The 17,891-nt window shown below is 47.4% G+C and overlaps 1 protein-coding gene across 1 annotated transcript in view; it reads left to right on the top strand.

Moving 5' to 3' along the window:
- The window catches only part of APCDD1 (APC down-regulated 1), a 32,110-nt gene that overhangs the window by 7,842 nt on the left and 6,377 nt on the right, over positions 1-17,891 (top strand). The window contains exons 2-3 of the mRNA XM_045527226.1: positions 4,592-4,775; positions 7,727-8,258. Of these exons, the coding sequence (XP_045383182.1) occupies positions 4,592-4,775; positions 7,727-8,258 (716 nt within the window). The remainder of the gene's footprint in view (positions 1-4,591; positions 4,776-7,726; positions 8,259-17,891) is intronic.

The following is a 17,891-nucleotide window of genomic DNA, read 5'->3' as shown; positions in this document are numbered from 1 at the left end:
CTAAGGCTGGTCTCCTTGAAGGGGACACCATGGCTGTTCCTCGAGAAGGAAGCCTTGCAGTACAAGGTGTGACTTCTGTGCTCGGCCTCTCCTGCAGCAAATGGCCTTTTAATTCCCAGCCATTGAGCAGAACTGGTGCTCTCAAGAAGGCCGCACACACTCACCACATCAAGACGGGCCGAGGAGACACTGGAGACCACGCACCGCGGTTGACTGAGGGCCTGAGGCGCAGTTTCTCCTGCTTTACAGCTGCTTCTCCTTTCACTGGACCCGTTTAATTTTGCTCTTCAGGAGTAATCAAGGTGATGGATACTTTCAGGGAAAAGATAAAAAATAAATAAATACCAATCCCATTTTTCTGTCCTAAAAACATAGTATCACTGTAGAGTGAGCCCTGAATCACTGTGTGCTTGTGAACTGCGCAGCCTGTGGCATTCTCTGGCCGCCCACGTGGGTGCTCTTGCTGCCCCGCCAGCCTCGCCAGCTTCCTGAGCTTTGCTCATTGCAGTGAGACCGGTAGCAGAATGGAAATTTGTCTCTAGAAACCCTAAGCAATTTAATGTTCATTTCTTCCTGCTTTCCAATGACTGGCATATTTGCTGTTCTTGGATTTTATTTCTTCCACCACTGGTTAAAAGGCAAAACTGTGCCACTGTAGTCTCACGAATGACCCCCACGGATGCTAACCCACATTCCCTTGCCTCTCCCTTTGAATTCCCGGCCTCCTTCCCAGAGCCCTCCTTCATCATCCCGTTCTTGTCCTGTGACATCCAGGCCGATGAGACCTTGAGAGGCTTAAGCTCAAGAAATCTTTGTCTTTATACTTCTGGCCCCTAAAATATACAAAGTCATAGTTAAGAGGTATTTGTTAAACTGACAAACACAGAGCCCGGCACTTTGGGCCCCACTGTCTTCTTCATCAAGGGTCATCGTTGAACTTTGCTTGGGAGCCCCTGTGTCTTGTCCTCCAGAGCCCAGAGTGAGACCTGACTCTGGGTGACTTTCACCATTATTTTAACTGTTCTGTTAGTTAGAAGGGACTTTTTGAGGGTGCTCTAAGAGCCTTATTATTACTTCAAATAATAGAAGCTAACCTGGAATGAGAGGCACTATGCTGAACTGAGGCCAACCTTAAGACCAGTTGGGTGATGCTTTATCCCCTCATTACAGATGAGGAGCCTTGGCTTGGAGAGGTTAAGTAATTTGTTTAAGGTCACGATGCTAATAGTGTGTGTTGTTGATTGCAAGTTACCCGCTTTTTTCCTGAGGTCTTTGCAGTGGGTGTGCCCTTCTTGGTGCCTTGGGTTTCCAGTCCCTGGCGGCCTGCAGGCAGGACTCATGGGGGGGACATGGCCTTTGCTTGTGTGACCCTGGACACAGATGCTCATGTTGTCTTCATGTCACTTCATTTATGTGCATCCTTGGTACTCATATCTCGAATTTAGTTGCACATAGTCTGGTTTTGAAAATCAAGAGAGTAAACTTTGGAGTCAGCATGCTTGGTTTCTTCTCCATAACTTACTTATAAATTATACTGTATATCAGTGCTGAAAAGAAAAGTCACTGTGAAAATCAGACAGATCTTGTAACAGAGCAGTGTAGGGACATTAGTGAAGCAAAGATTTGTCACTGGAAGAATAACCTCAATTCCATATTTCCTCATGCAGCTCCAATCAATTACTTGGAAAGGGTGATATCTGCATTAAAAAGTAGGCAGTGTTTGTGTTTTGTTACTGAGATATGTGCAGAGCAAACGATGACCTGTCCCACGTGAAGCAGTGCCATGGAAGGCAAGGGAAATGACCAGATTTCTTTGAATAGATAAAAGAAATGTCAGAGCCATCGGAGGCTGATGTGAACAACTCCTGGATATCTCACGACTGTTGTTAAGGCATTGTGTCATCGTTTAAATGCAGATGTTCCTGTCACTGATGATAAAATCATGGTACATCTGAGTAATCATTGATGTTGAATTTGATGAAATCCTTCAAGTGGCAGATCCAGTTTCAAACCCAAACAGCCTAGCTCTAGGGATTTCCACATCCACTACTCTCCTGGCTTTTATTGTCTTTATTGGGAAAACGTTAGCAGGGTGTAAAGGGGTTTACAAATCAAGTTTTAGAACACAGCTTAGTTGATAGTGAGATGATGGCTTCTTTACTGAATGCTTAGTGCCCTATTTAAAGCAGAATCTCCCCCAACTTCCAATACCTGGTGGCTATAATTAAAATCTGTTTTAAGTTAGCCACAATTGATCACTCCATTGACCTGTCAGCAGCAGGTTGTACTGTGTTTCCATTCCTTGATTGCCTAACAGGGACATGGAGGAAATGCTTACAGTCATCGAGACAATTGCAACTATTAGGGTTGGCAGAGGTGCAAGGAAGAGTTCCCCTCTCCCCTCCTCTAGTTCAGAACCACCCAAGACATCAATACCGGTGTCAGGCAAACGGGGATTAAAACATTAGAATAGTGATCCTCGATCAGAAGACACAGTGTTGATGTGTGTCCATGATAGGAGTGCTAACAGGTCACCTGAGTGTGTCAAACTTTCCACGTGGCCCAGTGCCACAGCTGAGCAAGTGGGAGGCCAGGCCCTCACTATATGGGGGGAGATGATCAGAATGCATGTATTTAATATTTGGTAAATAGGCTGGTTTTGGAAAGAGAAAGAAAAATGACTGAGTCAAGCATGGTTGTTTCTGCCTCTGTCTATGTGCATTTCTCTGTAACTCATACTGCTTCACCTGGGGAGAGGTGATTGAGGGAGAGGAGGGATTGCCCAGGAGGACCACTCTAGAGGAGATGCCTTCCCTCAGTGGAAATAGAGGCCTCAGGAAGGGGACCCTCACTTAGTAACCATGACCTTGAATAATGACACCACCAGACAGATTTTTCATTTTAGAGTTTCCCTCATTCTAGCCTGGGCCAGAACCAGTGGACTTGGCTAAATGGTGAGGTTGCATTTAATGTGAACATGGCACAGTCCTCTGTGTCTAAAATCTCTTTCCATAGTTTTTAGTTGGCTGAATAACGCCCTTAGGTGTCTTTCCTCATTGACCTTCATTGCATGTAAGATCTGCAAGAACAACAGAACCTGTTGTTCCATCCCAAAGCCAGCATTTTATTTAGAGGAAAAACCTTAGAGTTCAGATATGGAAACTTCTGTCTTCTCAATGGCAAGACGTTTCATGAAAATTCATTTGATCCTCTGAATATTTTGGCCACATGATGGCAAATATCTGAATATTTTAAAGATATTTGAATGTTATCAACCTGCAGGCCTGAGTTTATCCAGGTAGATTTTCATCATATTGATACAAGTCACTATATTCTGGATCTAACTTTTCATTTTCAAATGATCTCATAAACCATGGTTTCTCTGTGAAGTTACTTGGGTGATCATTAAAAAATATGTAGTTGCCTTCTTATAAGCAATACTCTAACAGGTGCATTTTATTTATTTTGTGTATTTTTCAAAATTTTATACATTTGTCTAGTGTCTTTTTTGTTAAAACAGTGCTGAATACGTAGTAGGCCCACCATAAAAACCTATGATTTATTAATCATTTCAGGAGTGAATCTCAAAGGAGACAGTGGGCTTTCATATTATAACTCCATTCAGTTCAGAATAAAGTAATTTTTATTACTTTATTCTGAACATTAGGCTGGTAGGTTTTGGCCAACCTAAACTAATTATACTGAAGATTAACTCAGTGCTAGTGTTCCTTTACCTCTGGGAAATAAAAGTATGCAATCATCTTACAGTTATTCTTAATTTAAAACTTTATATTGTATGTTTAGCATGTTTCTGGATTTTGGGGGGTGAAGGGCTGGACTTGGAAGATAATGGGAGGGAAGGTCACACGCTCCCCCACTATAGGAGGGCATATGGCTCGCACCCCTGGTGAGCAGCCCCATGGAGGGCATCCGTTTGGAGACTAAGAACCAGAGGATGCATGACTTGGTGTGGGCTGATGGGAGCCAATCCAGGGAGCAGGACCCAGCTGGGAGTCTTCTGAACTATTCACTTGGCCTTTTCCTTCGATTCTGCCCAGGCTGCATTTTTACCAAGGCTGGTCTCCTTGCTCTTTCCTTTCCTCACCTAAATGTGTCATTTTGCACATCCACCCTCATGATGTCCCCTTTCTCAACCCTCTCTTCAACCCCACCTCCTCCTCTTTGATGACACCAGAACATGTCTGTGTCCATTTCTCTCTGCTACAACACCTGTTCCATTCACCTGGCCACACCACGCAAGTACTCATTTAGATGCATGACCTTCTTTGCTGTTCCATAGATGCATGGCTTTGAGCTCTGGCTTTGCCAGGAACTAAGTGACCTCAAGCAAACTATGGTCATTATTTCCAAGGACCTCAGTTTTCTCACCAGGGAAATGATCTCCAAAGACAGCTCCTACTTTGAAATGTGTGCCCTATGAAAGCGTGCACAGTGATAAAACCTGGTAGAGTAAGTGAGCATCTCCCACCTGCAGCCATTCCCTGCTGCAGAGGCAGTTGTTTGACCTGATTCACATCTGCTGCTGGTTCTTCTCTTGGCTAACTTTCTTCTTCTTTTTTTTTTTTTTTAGGGCTGGGAGAGGGTTCTGCCCTCCTTCATCCGGACAGCAGATCCCATCCTAGGTCCTTAGAGAAAAGTGCCTGGAGGGCTTTCAAGGAGTCACAGTGCCATCACATGCTGAAACATCTCCACAATGGCGCACGGATCACTGTGCAGATGCCGCCTACGATTGAGGGCCACTGGGTCTCCACAGGGTAAGAGCAGCAAGGGCAGAGGGGGTCTGGGAGGGACCAGAGAGCACACTTCCATGGAAGACCCTTCTTATGGGTTCCAGATGCATAGAGATTTGATATAATCTACAGTGATTTAGGTGTTGTCTAAGTTCTAACTAAGAACTAAACCACTCTTTAAAATTATGGTTGGTTAAGAAACAGAGCTAAGTACTGTAGAAATCTTATGCTAAGGCAGAGATTATATTGTACCTCTGTTAACCACACAGTATGAGTGAATAGATCCTTGTTTACTGAACTCTATGGGACCACTTGCGTATAAAAAGAAACCATTAGCAAGTGAAATTAAGAGTCTGCATTTCACCAGTGCTGAAACATGACTTGCAAGCTTCTTATGGGCTAAATATTCTAGCCATATTCTGGTAATTTAATATACGGCTCCAGGGTTCTAAGAGTAAGTTAAAAGCTACCTCTACTAGCCAAGGCGTAGTTCTTGGATTCTTTTCCATGCTGTGAAGCTGAGATTTATCCCAGTTTGAGCTCTGGCTTATCTTCCATTAGAGCTTTTAAAAATAACATAGAGGCAGATCTGTGATTTTTTTTTCCTACCCATTAAATTGTTGAGAATTAACAAGACTAACTCTGGGATCTGATCACTCCTCCCTGTACACTATTCCTGGGATATGGATAGCAGCCTCCAGGTCCCGTGGGGAGGGATCAAATGAATATGGAGAAGAGAAAAAAGAAATTTTATAATGTAATGAAAAACCAGAATTTTTTTTTCTAAAACATGAGGTCTTTCAAAATAACCATATGACAAATAATTTGTGTAAACACTCTTAACATTATGTTCTGTAAAATTATTTATCGTTTTATTCAACAAATATTTATTGAGTGCCTACTGTGTGCCAAGCACTAGTCTAGGTTTTGTGTGTGTATATATATATATATATATATATATATATATATATGCGCATATATATATATATATATATGTATATATGGCAGTGGGCAAAACAGACATGGTCCTTAGCTTCAGGGATTTTACAAGCAAACACACATAGTGCTATGAAGGGGGGCGGTAGGCAACAGATGCTAAAGGAGAATGCCACGGGACCCTATTTTAGGATCAGGGTGGGGCCCAGGAAGTCTACTAAAGAAGGGGACCCTTGAGCCAAGACATCGTTGTCTGTGCAAAGGCTGCAGGAAGAGCTTTGGATCTAGCAGAGCCAGCAGAGGCAGGGCTAGATTGGAGGAGAGGTGTTGGAGAGCCCTGTGGCCGGGGTGCAGTAAAGCAGGGAGGACCGCCAGAGGAGCTGAGGTGCTCTTTGCAGACCAGGTCTCCTTCTAACCCAAGAGGACTGGGAAGTCATGGAAGGGTCTTGAGCAGGGGCCATGCTTAAAACATAGTCCAACTTTATCAAAGGGCACTCTGGCTGCTTCATGGCAAATGGATGGGAGAAAAAGTGATTTGGGGATAACCAGTTAAAAGACTGTTGCAACTGTTCTGGCTGGAGAGGACAGAGGCTTAGGGAGGAGGAGTGCAGGGGTGATTGAGAAGTAGCTGGACCTGAGATCCACTGTATGTGGGAGGCAGAAGAAACAGGTTGTTGATATTTAGATAAAAAATTAAAAATATGAGATCTTCTTTTCTAAACCTCAGCTGTTTTGAATCACTGCTTGCGCTAAACTTCTCTTGCCTTCGGGGAGAAATCTGGGGTGTTTTGTCTCCTTTTTCTCACATTATGGATGCTCCAAGTACTGCTGAGTGCTTTATGTCCATAGGATGTTATTAATACTTGACATCAGTCGTCAAACTTTACATAGTAACAGGTACCCACTTCTAAGTAGTATATGTCTTTTACCAGCCTGTTGACTAAAAAATTAAAATGTTAGCAATTTTGAGACCCTATTTTGTTTGGAATTTTAACCTTACTGCCTGATTTAGTAACACAAAGTAGGCTCAAACCAGAATCTATATTAAAGCTGTAGACAGGAGCAGAGTTAGAGGCCAAAATTGATGAGCTGAAAGTCATGGCGTAACTGAGACGAGGATCTAACAAAAGTTTATGGACAGATTCTTTGAACAGTGCTTGAAGAACTCCTCCTCCCTCTCCCCATAGAGACTGTGCTGGTTATGTATGAACTGATGACATTAGAGTGGTTTGAGGACACCCTGCAGTAAAAGCCACTCCCGTTGTGCTCTGTAGATCCAGCCTAAGTGCTCTGGCTTAGGACTCTAGCATTGCTCTAAAGCTACAGTGTCAACCAGCACAAACAAAAGAAATCCTTATTTCTGCTATTGGGTTAGCTTTGCTTTCACTTAATTATCCCTTTATTTTTCTGCTAGAGGGAAAATTAATTTTGAATGGATAAGAAGGCAAGTTTCCATGTGCTACCAGGTGACTGGATTCCATTTTCAGGATGACATACATTCTGCACCTGCTTACTCTAGACAAGGCCCATGGAAGTGTTCAGGAAGTGAGCGGTTTTTGAATTAGCATAAGGGAACTTTTTTATAGGCCAGCACTACACTCCTCTTCCCTATCCAGAAAGAAAGAAACTTCTATGTACGCCAGGCCCACAGGTGGAGGTGAGGACAGCAGGTGTCTGCTCTCCTGGCCTGTTCCTGAAAGGAATGGAAGACTTTCCAGAGTAGAGTGAGTAGGAGCTCGTCAGCCGAGCCAGACAACCTGGATGCTCGGTCTGGCTCTGATACTTGCAGGTTGTATGACCTTGGACATGTTCCTTAACCTTGTACCTCTGTGTCCCCATCTGTAAAGTGTGGGTGGTAATACCACCTCCCTCCTAAGTTGTTGTGAGAATTCAGTGGATTGGTATCTAGGCCCTTAGGGGCCTACAACAGTGTCTGGCCCATAGTCAGTGATTATTTCTGTAGTTTCTTAACACTATAATAAATCTCTTCCTCATGTCTTCGGCTTAAAAAGGTCTTTCTTTCCCCTTTTCTTCTTCAGCTGTGAAGTGAGGTCAGGCCCAGAGTTCATCACAAGGTCTTACAGATTCTACCACAACAACACCTTCAAGGCCTACCAGTTTTATTATGGCAGCAACCGGTGCACAAACCCCACCCACACGCTCATCATCCGGGGCAAGATCCGCCTCCGCCAGGCCTCCTGGATCATCCGAGGGGGCACCGAAGCCGACTACCAGCTGCACAACGTCCAGGTTATCTGCCACACGGAGGCGGTGGCAGAGAAGCTCGGCCAGCTGGTGAACCGCACCTGCCCGGGCTTCCTCGAAGCCGGCGGCCCCTGGGTGCAGGACATGGCCTACGACCTGTGGCGGGAGGAGAACGGCTGCGAGTGCACCAAGGCCGTGAGCTTTGCCATGCACGAGCTCCAGCTCATCCGGGTGGAGAAGCAGTACCTGCACCACAACCTGGACCACCTTGTCGAGGAGCTCTTCCTTGGTGACATTCACACGGACGCCACCCAGAGGATGTTCTACCGGCCGTCCAGTTACCAGCCCCCGCTGCAAAATGCCAAGGTACCGGTTTCCACCGCTGCCCTCAGACCCTGCCTTCTCCTCTTAAGTAAAGTGGGTGTCACGGGGGGAGGGGACCTGTGAAAGGGAGAATTCCGTGTCTCCCAGGGGCAGGCCGAGGGGGGCTGCTCCGAGTGGAGGAGCTATGGAAGGCTAGTTGGGGGCACTAGCCGCAGGAGACCCGGGTCTGCCACCAACCTGCTTTGGGATGTGGCCCCGGTTGTCCTACGCCTAAGGCTCCTTCCGCTGTCACATCCTAGGAGCCCCTCTGCGATCCCGAGCAGAAAGCATGAAGGAATGTGGAGATGCTATGGCCACACTCGGGAAAGATAAGGAACTGCAGGGACTGCAGGCGGGACAGAGGGCGAGGGGACAGTGGGATTCCCGCGGGGTTAGACGCCACAGAAATGTCACCTGGGTCACCGCCCTCAGTCTTCCCAGCGCCCTGGGGGCGGAGGCGGCGTCCGGGGGTGGCGTGAGTCCCGGTGGGTGCCCCCATGAGCCCGGCCTCTTTCCTGCAGACCCTCGTTCTTTCCATTTTACTGCGAGAAATGTAAAGCCGCTGTGACCGGGGACTGAGGAGGGCAGGAAACAATTAAACCTTACAATGTTCTGTTCTTGAATGATATTCCAGTAATTATATTTGGAGCTCACAAGGCATTTCCTTCCCACAAGCTCAGAACGTATGTCCGCGTGTAACTCGATCGTCACCGCAGAAGCCTGTGAGGTCGCCGCGGGGCGTGGGGGCTCCTGGTCAGTCCGAGCAGGGCGCCCTGTCTGCCCTGGGCGGCTGGGCCCTGCTCTCCGGAGGGTCCCCAGCTGTCCTGACCGGCTTTCGGGAACGTTCTCTAGCACAGAGGCTCTAACCGCAGAGCCCGCCTGACTTGTTTGGTGGTTTCTTTGTTTTTTCCCCCTGATGTTACTGGTGACTGGTGGAGATGTCGCAGGGCACTTTTGTGCTGGAGAATGCTCACCGTTTATCTTTCCGTGTCCTTGCTGTTGTGAGCTCGTGCAGTGAAGGTAGCCCTTGCGATGATTAGGACATACCCGCCGGCGGGGGCTGCCTCCTCTGGCTGCACCTGGTCAGGCGTGGGGTCTCTCAGTGCAGTCCCGCCAACTCTCACATGGTCCCGTGTGGATGTGAAGCCCTGCAGGACCCGTGCCCTCAGACCCACACTCCCTGCCCTGTGGCTGCACAGGTGTCTCGTTGTGGGGACTGGGGATGCCACTGGGCTTTGTTCCAACACAGAATGGAAGCCAGGCTCACTTTGTCCTGCCTTTGAAGTTTCAGAGGCATGAAGAGGTCAAGGTGGGTCAGGGCAGGGAGTGAGGGGCGCCCCTAATGCCACTCGACTGTGGCAGCTGTTGGGGTCCCAGAGGCTCTCCTAGAACAGGCGACAGGGAAAGGGGCCCACAGCTCTGCCCCTTCAGCATGTTGAGTCTCCAACAAAGGCATCCAGAGGAGCATCCGCTCCCCAGGGTGACACCTGGGCCAGGCATTAGTGGGTCCCTTGGGAGAGTGGGTAGGAAACCTGTGCTTCTGCTGACGTTTTGGGACCTTTCCAGTTGGTCACATTATCCAGAGGCAGCGCTGAGCACTGGAGCTACACAGCGCTTCTTTGGAGTCTCTGGTTTGAGCAGGGAAAGGGGATTTCACACCCCCACGTTTGGCTTTCTCTGAGTACGGTCTAGCCGACTTTCAGACGATCTCAGTGATGAGAGACACGTACAGATGTCATGAATAAATCGGGCCAGAGATAATCCAGAAACCACCTTAGCCAAGAGTGTCCCAGCCGAGCCTTTGTGAAGGCCTGCTAAATAGCAACACCTTTCTCCTGTCCTGCTCACCCTCCAACAGAGACACTAATGAGCAGCGAAACCCCAAAAAGCGGGAGAGGGGAGCCAGCTCTGAGTGAGGGGCAGGTGCCGCCAGGGAACGTGCCGAGGAACAGGCAGGGCCGGCTGTTGGCTCCATACCTGACCTTGGGCTGGTCCTTGGTGCTCACCCGGGTTCTGGTTCCATTTCCTCGCCCTCATGCACCTGTGTGGGCTCTTTGATCACTTAAGCTCTTTTTAGTACTGGGGGCAAAGGGATTAGTCACAACCACCTTTCTTTTCTGACCTCTGTCTCCCTCCTCTCAACTTCCTGTGGTGTTCTGACAGGTCAAAGCGATATTCCCAAGGCTCACTCTGTGATTCTCTCTCCCACCCCCTAGTCCAGGAAGAGGGACTTTTCATTCTGGTTAGTGTCCCTCTGTCTAAGCAGAGCTTGTCTGTGGCTCCCGGAGGGAAAACGTCTTGAAAGTGAAAGTTACATTAAATACTGGCATGGGAATTAAGGATGGCAGTTGTAAAGTTGACCTTTTTAGATTTTTTTTTTGACATTGTCTAGATAAATTGGCAAGCATATGGGCTTTGGAAATGGAAGCCAATCCTGGAATCCAATTCTTTTGCTGTCATCAGCCATGTGGCATTGGTAGTTATCTGACCTATTGGAGCCTTCGTTTTATTTTTTTCTATAAAATGGTAAAAATATAAGAATCAGTGGGGTTAATGTGCAGAACGCTGTCTGGCATCTGGAAAGGGGCCCTCACCAAAGCTCCTGTCTCCTGCAGCCTGGAGTAAGTCGCCCTTCTGGGCCGACGGCTAGCAGAGGACAGGAATGAGAATGGTGGTTGACCAAGGGATATCAGTGTTTGATGGTACCTACCATAAAACATTTCCCCCCATTTTCTCCTCCCTCCTCTGCTAATACAGTTGTGGGAACATTTACCCATATTGTTAAGAAGTAGATTCTTTAAAGTCTAGACCTGATTCCCTGATTCCAGAACTGCTAAGGGTAGAAAGAACCTCAGGACCTTGGGTATTATCCAGGACATACTGTTAAGTGGGGGAAAAGAAAAAGGAAGGTACAGAATAGCATAAATAATATGGTACCATTTGTATAAAACTATTAAAGAAGAAGAAGATGAGCTTGCAAAGGAGTCATATTTCTGGAAGGTTCTTCCTGATTGCCTCTAAGGGAACTGTGTGGACTTTTCACTTTTTGTACCTCTTGCATTTTGTGCTGTTAGCTTACACTACCTAAACACAATCACCACACAAAATTAAATTTAAAAAACAAAAGCCAGCTAGGACTCTGAGGCTCAGAGGGTTGCTGTGGCCACAGATGGAGGTGGCGGCCCAGCTGGGAGGAGGACCCAGGCTTCCAGAGCCCGCCCCACTGCCTGGCGGGATGGCTGAGGGGGTCAGTCGAAGGCTGTGTGGCTCTGGGAGCTGAAAGGGCCCATTCTTCTCTTGTTGTCCCTCGCCTTGTACCTCTTGGCCTGCAGTATGCAGTGGAGTCTTCAGGAAGTTTTTAGATCCTTCCCCAGGACAGCTAAGAGAGGGAGTAAATGCACTTGGCTGTTGGTGTCTTTGCAGACGCTGGGCACTGCAGAGCCCGGTTGCTGCATTCCCATGAGGGCCCTGCAGGAGCAGGTTGTCTGAGCTGGCTGTGACCACCCGGCCGGGACAGGAACAAGGGCTGGGAGAGCGTCTCCAAAGACCGCACAGGCTGCCTGGGAGAGGCCGGAACCTCCTCCTTTGAACTCTTCGCCTTTCCTAATTGCTGGTCCATAGAGACCTGGCTGAAAATTAGTCTAAATGCTAAATTGAGTTTGAAACCACGAGTCTCAGCCCCTCTAGAAACAGGACACCATATAAAAATAGAAACTTTAAGTCAACTTGTTTTTTTAAGCTTTTTGCAGCTTTGCTGTGAGGTTCACAGTCCTTTGGCAAATAAATTATCTTTGAAGAACTTCAGGTGTGCTGGGAGGGTTCTTTCAGGATGGAACTGGCTACTCTTCATTAAAAAAACAAAATCAAGACAGCTTAAAATAACCCTGAAAGAAGATCCTTTGCCTGAATCGAGTTTAGCATCAGGGCAGCCATTACCCTCTGCCTAGATTCCTCAGAACCGGGCAGTTGGAGGGGTGGCAGCCAGGTTCATTCTTTCAGTGATGGAATCAAATGGTTATTAAAAGCAAATGATTGCCAGGGTTGTTAGAAGCGCCAGCGCTTCAGGATCAGACTTGTAAGCAAATGGAATTGGTCTTTCTCCAAAATCCTGCACTGATTTAACCACAGGGTTGTAAATCAAAGGGGCTGTCTGAAAACCAGACAGCTTTCCCTGAGCTATGTATGTTAAATATTCTGCCCTGCACATGTTCGGCAGGGGAGCTGCACATGGGAGGGAAAAAGCACCAGGTTTTGGAGTGAGCACTGTGGAAGGAGAAAATCCTCCTGCACTGTCTCTCTTGAAATCCGTTGGAGCCTCTGAGCTGTGAACCAGCATGTGTTTTGGAGGTAGCTTGCCTTGCAGAGCCTTTAGAGTCTGTGTTAACTGTGAGACTTCCTGATAGCTGTGACACCAGAGGGACGGTAGGTCAAGTGGCCTTGGACAGTGGACTTTTCAGCCCAGCTGCAGGAGATGGCTCTGCAGCAGGGAGGAGTCCCCTTACGCGTGTGCTTGGCTCAGTTCCTGGATGGCTGGGTGATGGGGGTCGCTACAGTGTGGAAGGGGCCAGGTGCTTGCAGAAGAATTCCATGCCCCTCTCTTTCTGCCTGTGTAGGGAGGGCAAAGGGATTTGCAGAGGTGATGGGAGATGGAAGAGGTGGCGGAGGACCAGAAGTTCAAAGAGGCATGACCTAAAACAGTTTCAGAAGCCAGTCCCATGTGAAGGAGGACCCCAGAAGAAAACTGTGATCACTCGCCAGAGCCCAGGTGTTCACTCTAAGGCAGCAAATGTTGCACATTCTATGAAAAAATGGAGCTGGCAGTTGGGGTCAGATGAAGGGGTCTTGACCCTGAAAGGGTTGCTTTTGCAGACGTTTTATTTGGGCCAAGGTTTGACGATTGCCGGCCTACACAGCTGCTGGCATACAGTTTTACTGTAGAAACAGCTCATGATATTTCTTGATTCCAGAGTATTTCAGCAGATAAACAGGCAGGCAAGGTTGCTTTATTTAAGGAGCTAGAGGACCAGGAAATATCTGTTGTCAGGGACAATGCAAGGGGTAAACATTTCATCCCTTAAAAGGCAAGAAAACTGAGAGGAGGCAACCAAGGCCTGCAAAAGCAGGAAATTAGCCATTTAAAAAGTACGCTCTAAGACCCACCTTCGGGAGTGTCAGCTCCCTGCAGGGAGAGAGGAGGGGGATGGGCCAGGCCAGGGAGCTTCTGGATTTATAGCAGATTTAATTTAATTATTTAAATTAGTCTACTTTAATTATTTAAATGAATCAAAATGCATAGGAGTGGAAGAAGCAATCAAACAAGTAAAAATAAATAAAAATTCTCTTTGGAAACCATTCTTAAAGTCATTTCTCCTAAAAAAGCAGCTTCCTGTGGTCCTTTTTATCTAGCTGTTGGGTCTGTAGTCATGTATACGTCGAGGCAAGCAGGAAGCAAGATGATCTTTTGTGTGATCACTGATGTTTCCCAAAACAGGAAAGGCCTTTGTTAGTTCATTTCTTAGATTCTAAACTTCACAGAAAGCCCATTTCTAGAGATATACTGTGGCTCCAGGGGACCCACCAAGTGCCGCCTCTGAACTCCAGGACACACGAGAGTATTTGGTTGAGTTTTGCTCCCCTGAGCTTCGGTGGCCGACTGCAGACCTGGGGAGTGTTCCTTTCTCCTGGCCCAGGCCCTTTCCTGGGTGTCTGTATCTGGCTGTGGGTTGCTGTGCAGTGTGTCCCCGAGGCTCTCCGAGTCCCTCTGAGTGCTGTGTGCCCTGCGCATGTGCCCCCCTCCCTGCAGGGTGACCGGGCTGCACCGAATCTGTGCACTGCGGTGCCAGCCCTGCGTGCCAGGAGCAGGTGTCTCAGCCTGGGCTGCTGTAACAAAGCACCGTAGACCAAGGGACTCAGAAACAACAGCCACTTATTTCTTACAGCTCTGGAGGCTGGAAGCCTGAGGCCAAGGTGCCGGCATGGTGGGATTCTGGTTTGTTCTAGGCAGTAGACTGCTGACTTCTCACTGTGTCCTCATGTGGTGGGGAGACAGCCAGAGAGCTCTCAGACCTCTTTTATAAGGGCACGAATCCCATTCACGAGGGCTCTACCCTCATGACTGAGTCACCTCCCAAAGGCCCACTTCCTAATTCCCTCACATTTGGAGTTAGGACTTCAACATGAATTTTGAGGGGACACAAACATTCAGTCCATTCCAGCAGGGTAGACAGCCAGCCAGCATGGGTAGCCTTTACTCAAAGCTACAGTTAAAGAGATACAATGTAGGTGGCCACAGCTACTCACCCTAACCCGTTCTGCAAGTGGAATCACTGACATCCTTCTAAGTCACCAAAATGAGCCTGAGTTCATAAGTTCCTACAATCCCAGATCAGAAAAGCACCCTGAGGTCCCTCCCGCAAAGTGTATGAGCACTTGCCATTTGTGATGAATTGTGTCTTGTCCAGTGTGCAGTGACAGCTCTCTGTCCATCAGTCTGTCAGCCAGGAGCCCCTACCATATCCACTGCCTGTGCGGCTCTCTCCTGGATGTCATGGCACCCGGTCCTGGCCTTGAAGAACTTCCAATGCCATGGAGAAGACCTGGGGTGTACCTGCACGATTATCTACAGCAGAAATTTAATCAAACACATGGAAATTGTGCTTCTAAAGAAAGCTTTTAACATGGGCCATTTGCCACAGCAGGTTTCTTTCTGAGAAACAAACATTCATGTGTTTTTTGTCTCAGGGAACAAAGAGAAGTTTCCATCATCTGTTCCCATTTCTCCTCCTCCTTGAACAAAACTTTTAGCCCAAGAAATACTGCTTTTGAAGCCTTTGTGTTTTATCCAGGCTGCTTCCTTAGTTGATCTATTCACAACAAGATCATATCTAGTAATTTCTTCCATTCTAGGAAGACGGTGAAAACAAGTGGACACTGTCAGCAAATGTTGATGAACTGACTCGCCAGAAATAAATATTGGCAGGGACAGGAGAAAGCGGGAGGATCCCCATCAGTCATTGACCAGAGAAGACCTTGTCCCGGGGCTGCAGTCTTGGGTGGGGACTGTCCTTTGCGGGACCCCAGCAGACAGGGGCAGCCCAGGGCCAGGAGGTGGCGCTCAGCTAGTCCTGAGACCAAATTAGGGTCCTGATTCTACTTTGGGTTTGTAAAGTCATCTGAGCCAAGTTATTTTCTCTCCCTGGGCCTTGGCTGCCTCATCTGTAAGGTGTACCCATGGTCTTTTTAGGAGGGGGAAGGCTTAGGGAGATGATGGACTCAACCCCCGCCAGACTGAAACGTCCTGCAAACGCAAGCTGCAGTTACCAGGGAGCCGGGCAGGAATCAGAGGGCAGAGTAGCCACAACCCCACTTTTTGCAGAAAACATTGCTTCCTTATAAAGTGTAAGGCTTATTTTTCATTTTTAGAATAAGCTTGATTGTTTTTTCTTTTCTCAGATTAATTGCATGGGGATCTTTTTTCTCCCCTCCCCCTTTTGAATTAAAGTGTGAAGAACAGCAACAAGGAAACACTTTCTGGTCCTTCTGCTTTGACCTAAAATCTGTGTACGGAGCTCTGACTTTACATTGCCCTTGCTAAGATTCGGGGGAAGGGCGGCAAGTTGGTGAGGCAGGGGAAGGTCACTTCCCAAGTGAGAACCATCTGTAGAACAGGGATCTAAAGAGACAGAGGGGAATTCAGTAAAGCGAGTGATCCTGCATAGCACACAACGCTCTTCACGTTTAAAAACTCTACATGTAATTCTCTTTCTGTATACTCATCTTGAAAGGATACCACTTAAGAAAAGCATCTTAGAAAAGAGAAATATTAGAGGCAGTATAATATATAGGCTTGAATTTCTGTTTCCTTGTAGTTGTACCTGTAATTTTGATTCAAGACAAAGATTGTGAGAATTAGGAGTACTAGTGATTTTTCTTAAACCTGTCTACAAAACAGAGCTGTCTCCTTATACATCCATGGCTAAAACTCTTCCCTTGTTGACAGAATCCACAAAGAGGCCAGAATACTTCCCTTGTTTATGACATCTTTGAGTTAGCTTTAATGACAGCTAAAGAGTTGTTTCAAAAAGTAACTAGTCAACTCAACAACAGCAAAATGATTTAAAAATAGGTGAAGGGCTCGAACAGACATTTCTCTAAAGAAGATTTTCAAATGGCCAGCCAATAAGCACATAAAAAGATGTTCAGCATCACTAATCACTGGGGAAATGTAAATCAAAACCACAGTGGGATACCAAGTCACCCATTAGGATGGCCATTACAAAAACAACAACAACAACAAAAAACAAAACCAGAAAATACCTAGTTTTGGTAAGGATGTGGAGAAATTGGAACCCTTGTGCATTGCTGGTAGAAATGTGAAATGGTGCAGCCACTGTAAAAAATGGTATGGTGGTTCCTCAAAAAAATTAAATATAGGATTATTATATGTTACAGCTGTTCCATTTCTGGGTATATACCCAAAACAATTAAAAGCAGGGACTCGAACAGGTATGTGTACACCCCTGGTCATAGCAGCATTGTCCACAGTAGCCAAAAGGCAGAAGCAACCTAAGTATCTATTGACAGATAAATGGGTAAACAAAATGTGATGTAGACATGCAATGGAATATTAGTCTAGCTTTAAAAAGATGGAAATTCTGACACATGCTGCAACAAGGATGAAGCTTGAGGAACTTACGCTAAGTGAAATAAGCCCGTCACAAAAGGACAAATGGTGTATGATTCCACTCAGGTGAGGTTCCTGGAATGGTCACATCCATAGAGACAGAAGGCAGGATGGTGGTTACCTGGGGCTGGGGGGAGGGGAATGGGGCATAGTCTTTAATGGGCACAGAGTTTCAGTGGAGGAAGATGAAGAGGTTGTGGGGGTGGACGGTGGTGATGGCCGCACGGCAGTGGGGACGCACTAATGCCACTGAGCTGTAGGTACACTTAAAAGTGGTTAAGATGGCAAATTCTACGGTATGTGCTTTTTACTACAACAAAACTAAAATAACTAGTTTAGGAATTTGGCAAGACCAGTGCCTAAGAGCTAGGCTCTTCCCGCTCCCTGCACCCCCTCCAAATTCTAACAGGCCCAACCGATGGGAAACAAGCCTCTTCCCCCTAAGCTGCCTGGCCTGCTTCCTCTGCTACCCAACAGACACACTTCCGCCCAGGCCTGTCATTCACCTGAGGTGACCACGTGCCGCCAGCTCCTCCTCTCGGAGCGGGGCGCCCGGCCCCGCTGTTCGTAGAGAAAGCCTGGCCTGGCGCAGACACCTCACGCCGCCCCGGGCCTGGCACTGCTCTGAGCAGCCGGGCAGAGCCGCGCCCACCTCCCTCCCCTGGGGTCTCTGCCTCGTCTGAGCCACAGCAGTTGGTCCTCCGTGGCGTCCAGCGGCGTCCGGTGCTGGAACTAACTTATTTCCCTTCCTCCCGGCCCCCATCCTGAATCCATACTGCTGTGTGGGGAAACAAACTTTTCAGGGATTGAGACTCTCACCTCAGAATGGCCAGAAATGAAAAACAATTGATGTTTTTAAATTCCCAAATTACAGATAGCAAACCCAGTTGTGGGGAATGGCATGAAGGGGGCTGTGGGGGTTGGGGCCGCCCCTCAGGCTTTGAGGACCTGCC

The sequence above is a fragment of the Lemur catta genome, chromosome 16 (genome assembly GCF_020740605.2).
Source record: "Lemur catta isolate mLemCat1 chromosome 16, mLemCat1.pri, whole genome shotgun sequence".
NCBI classification, from domain to species: domain Eukaryota; kingdom Metazoa; phylum Chordata; class Mammalia; order Primates; family Lemuridae; genus Lemur; species Lemur catta.
This window is presented reverse-complemented; position numbering and strand designations above follow the sequence as displayed.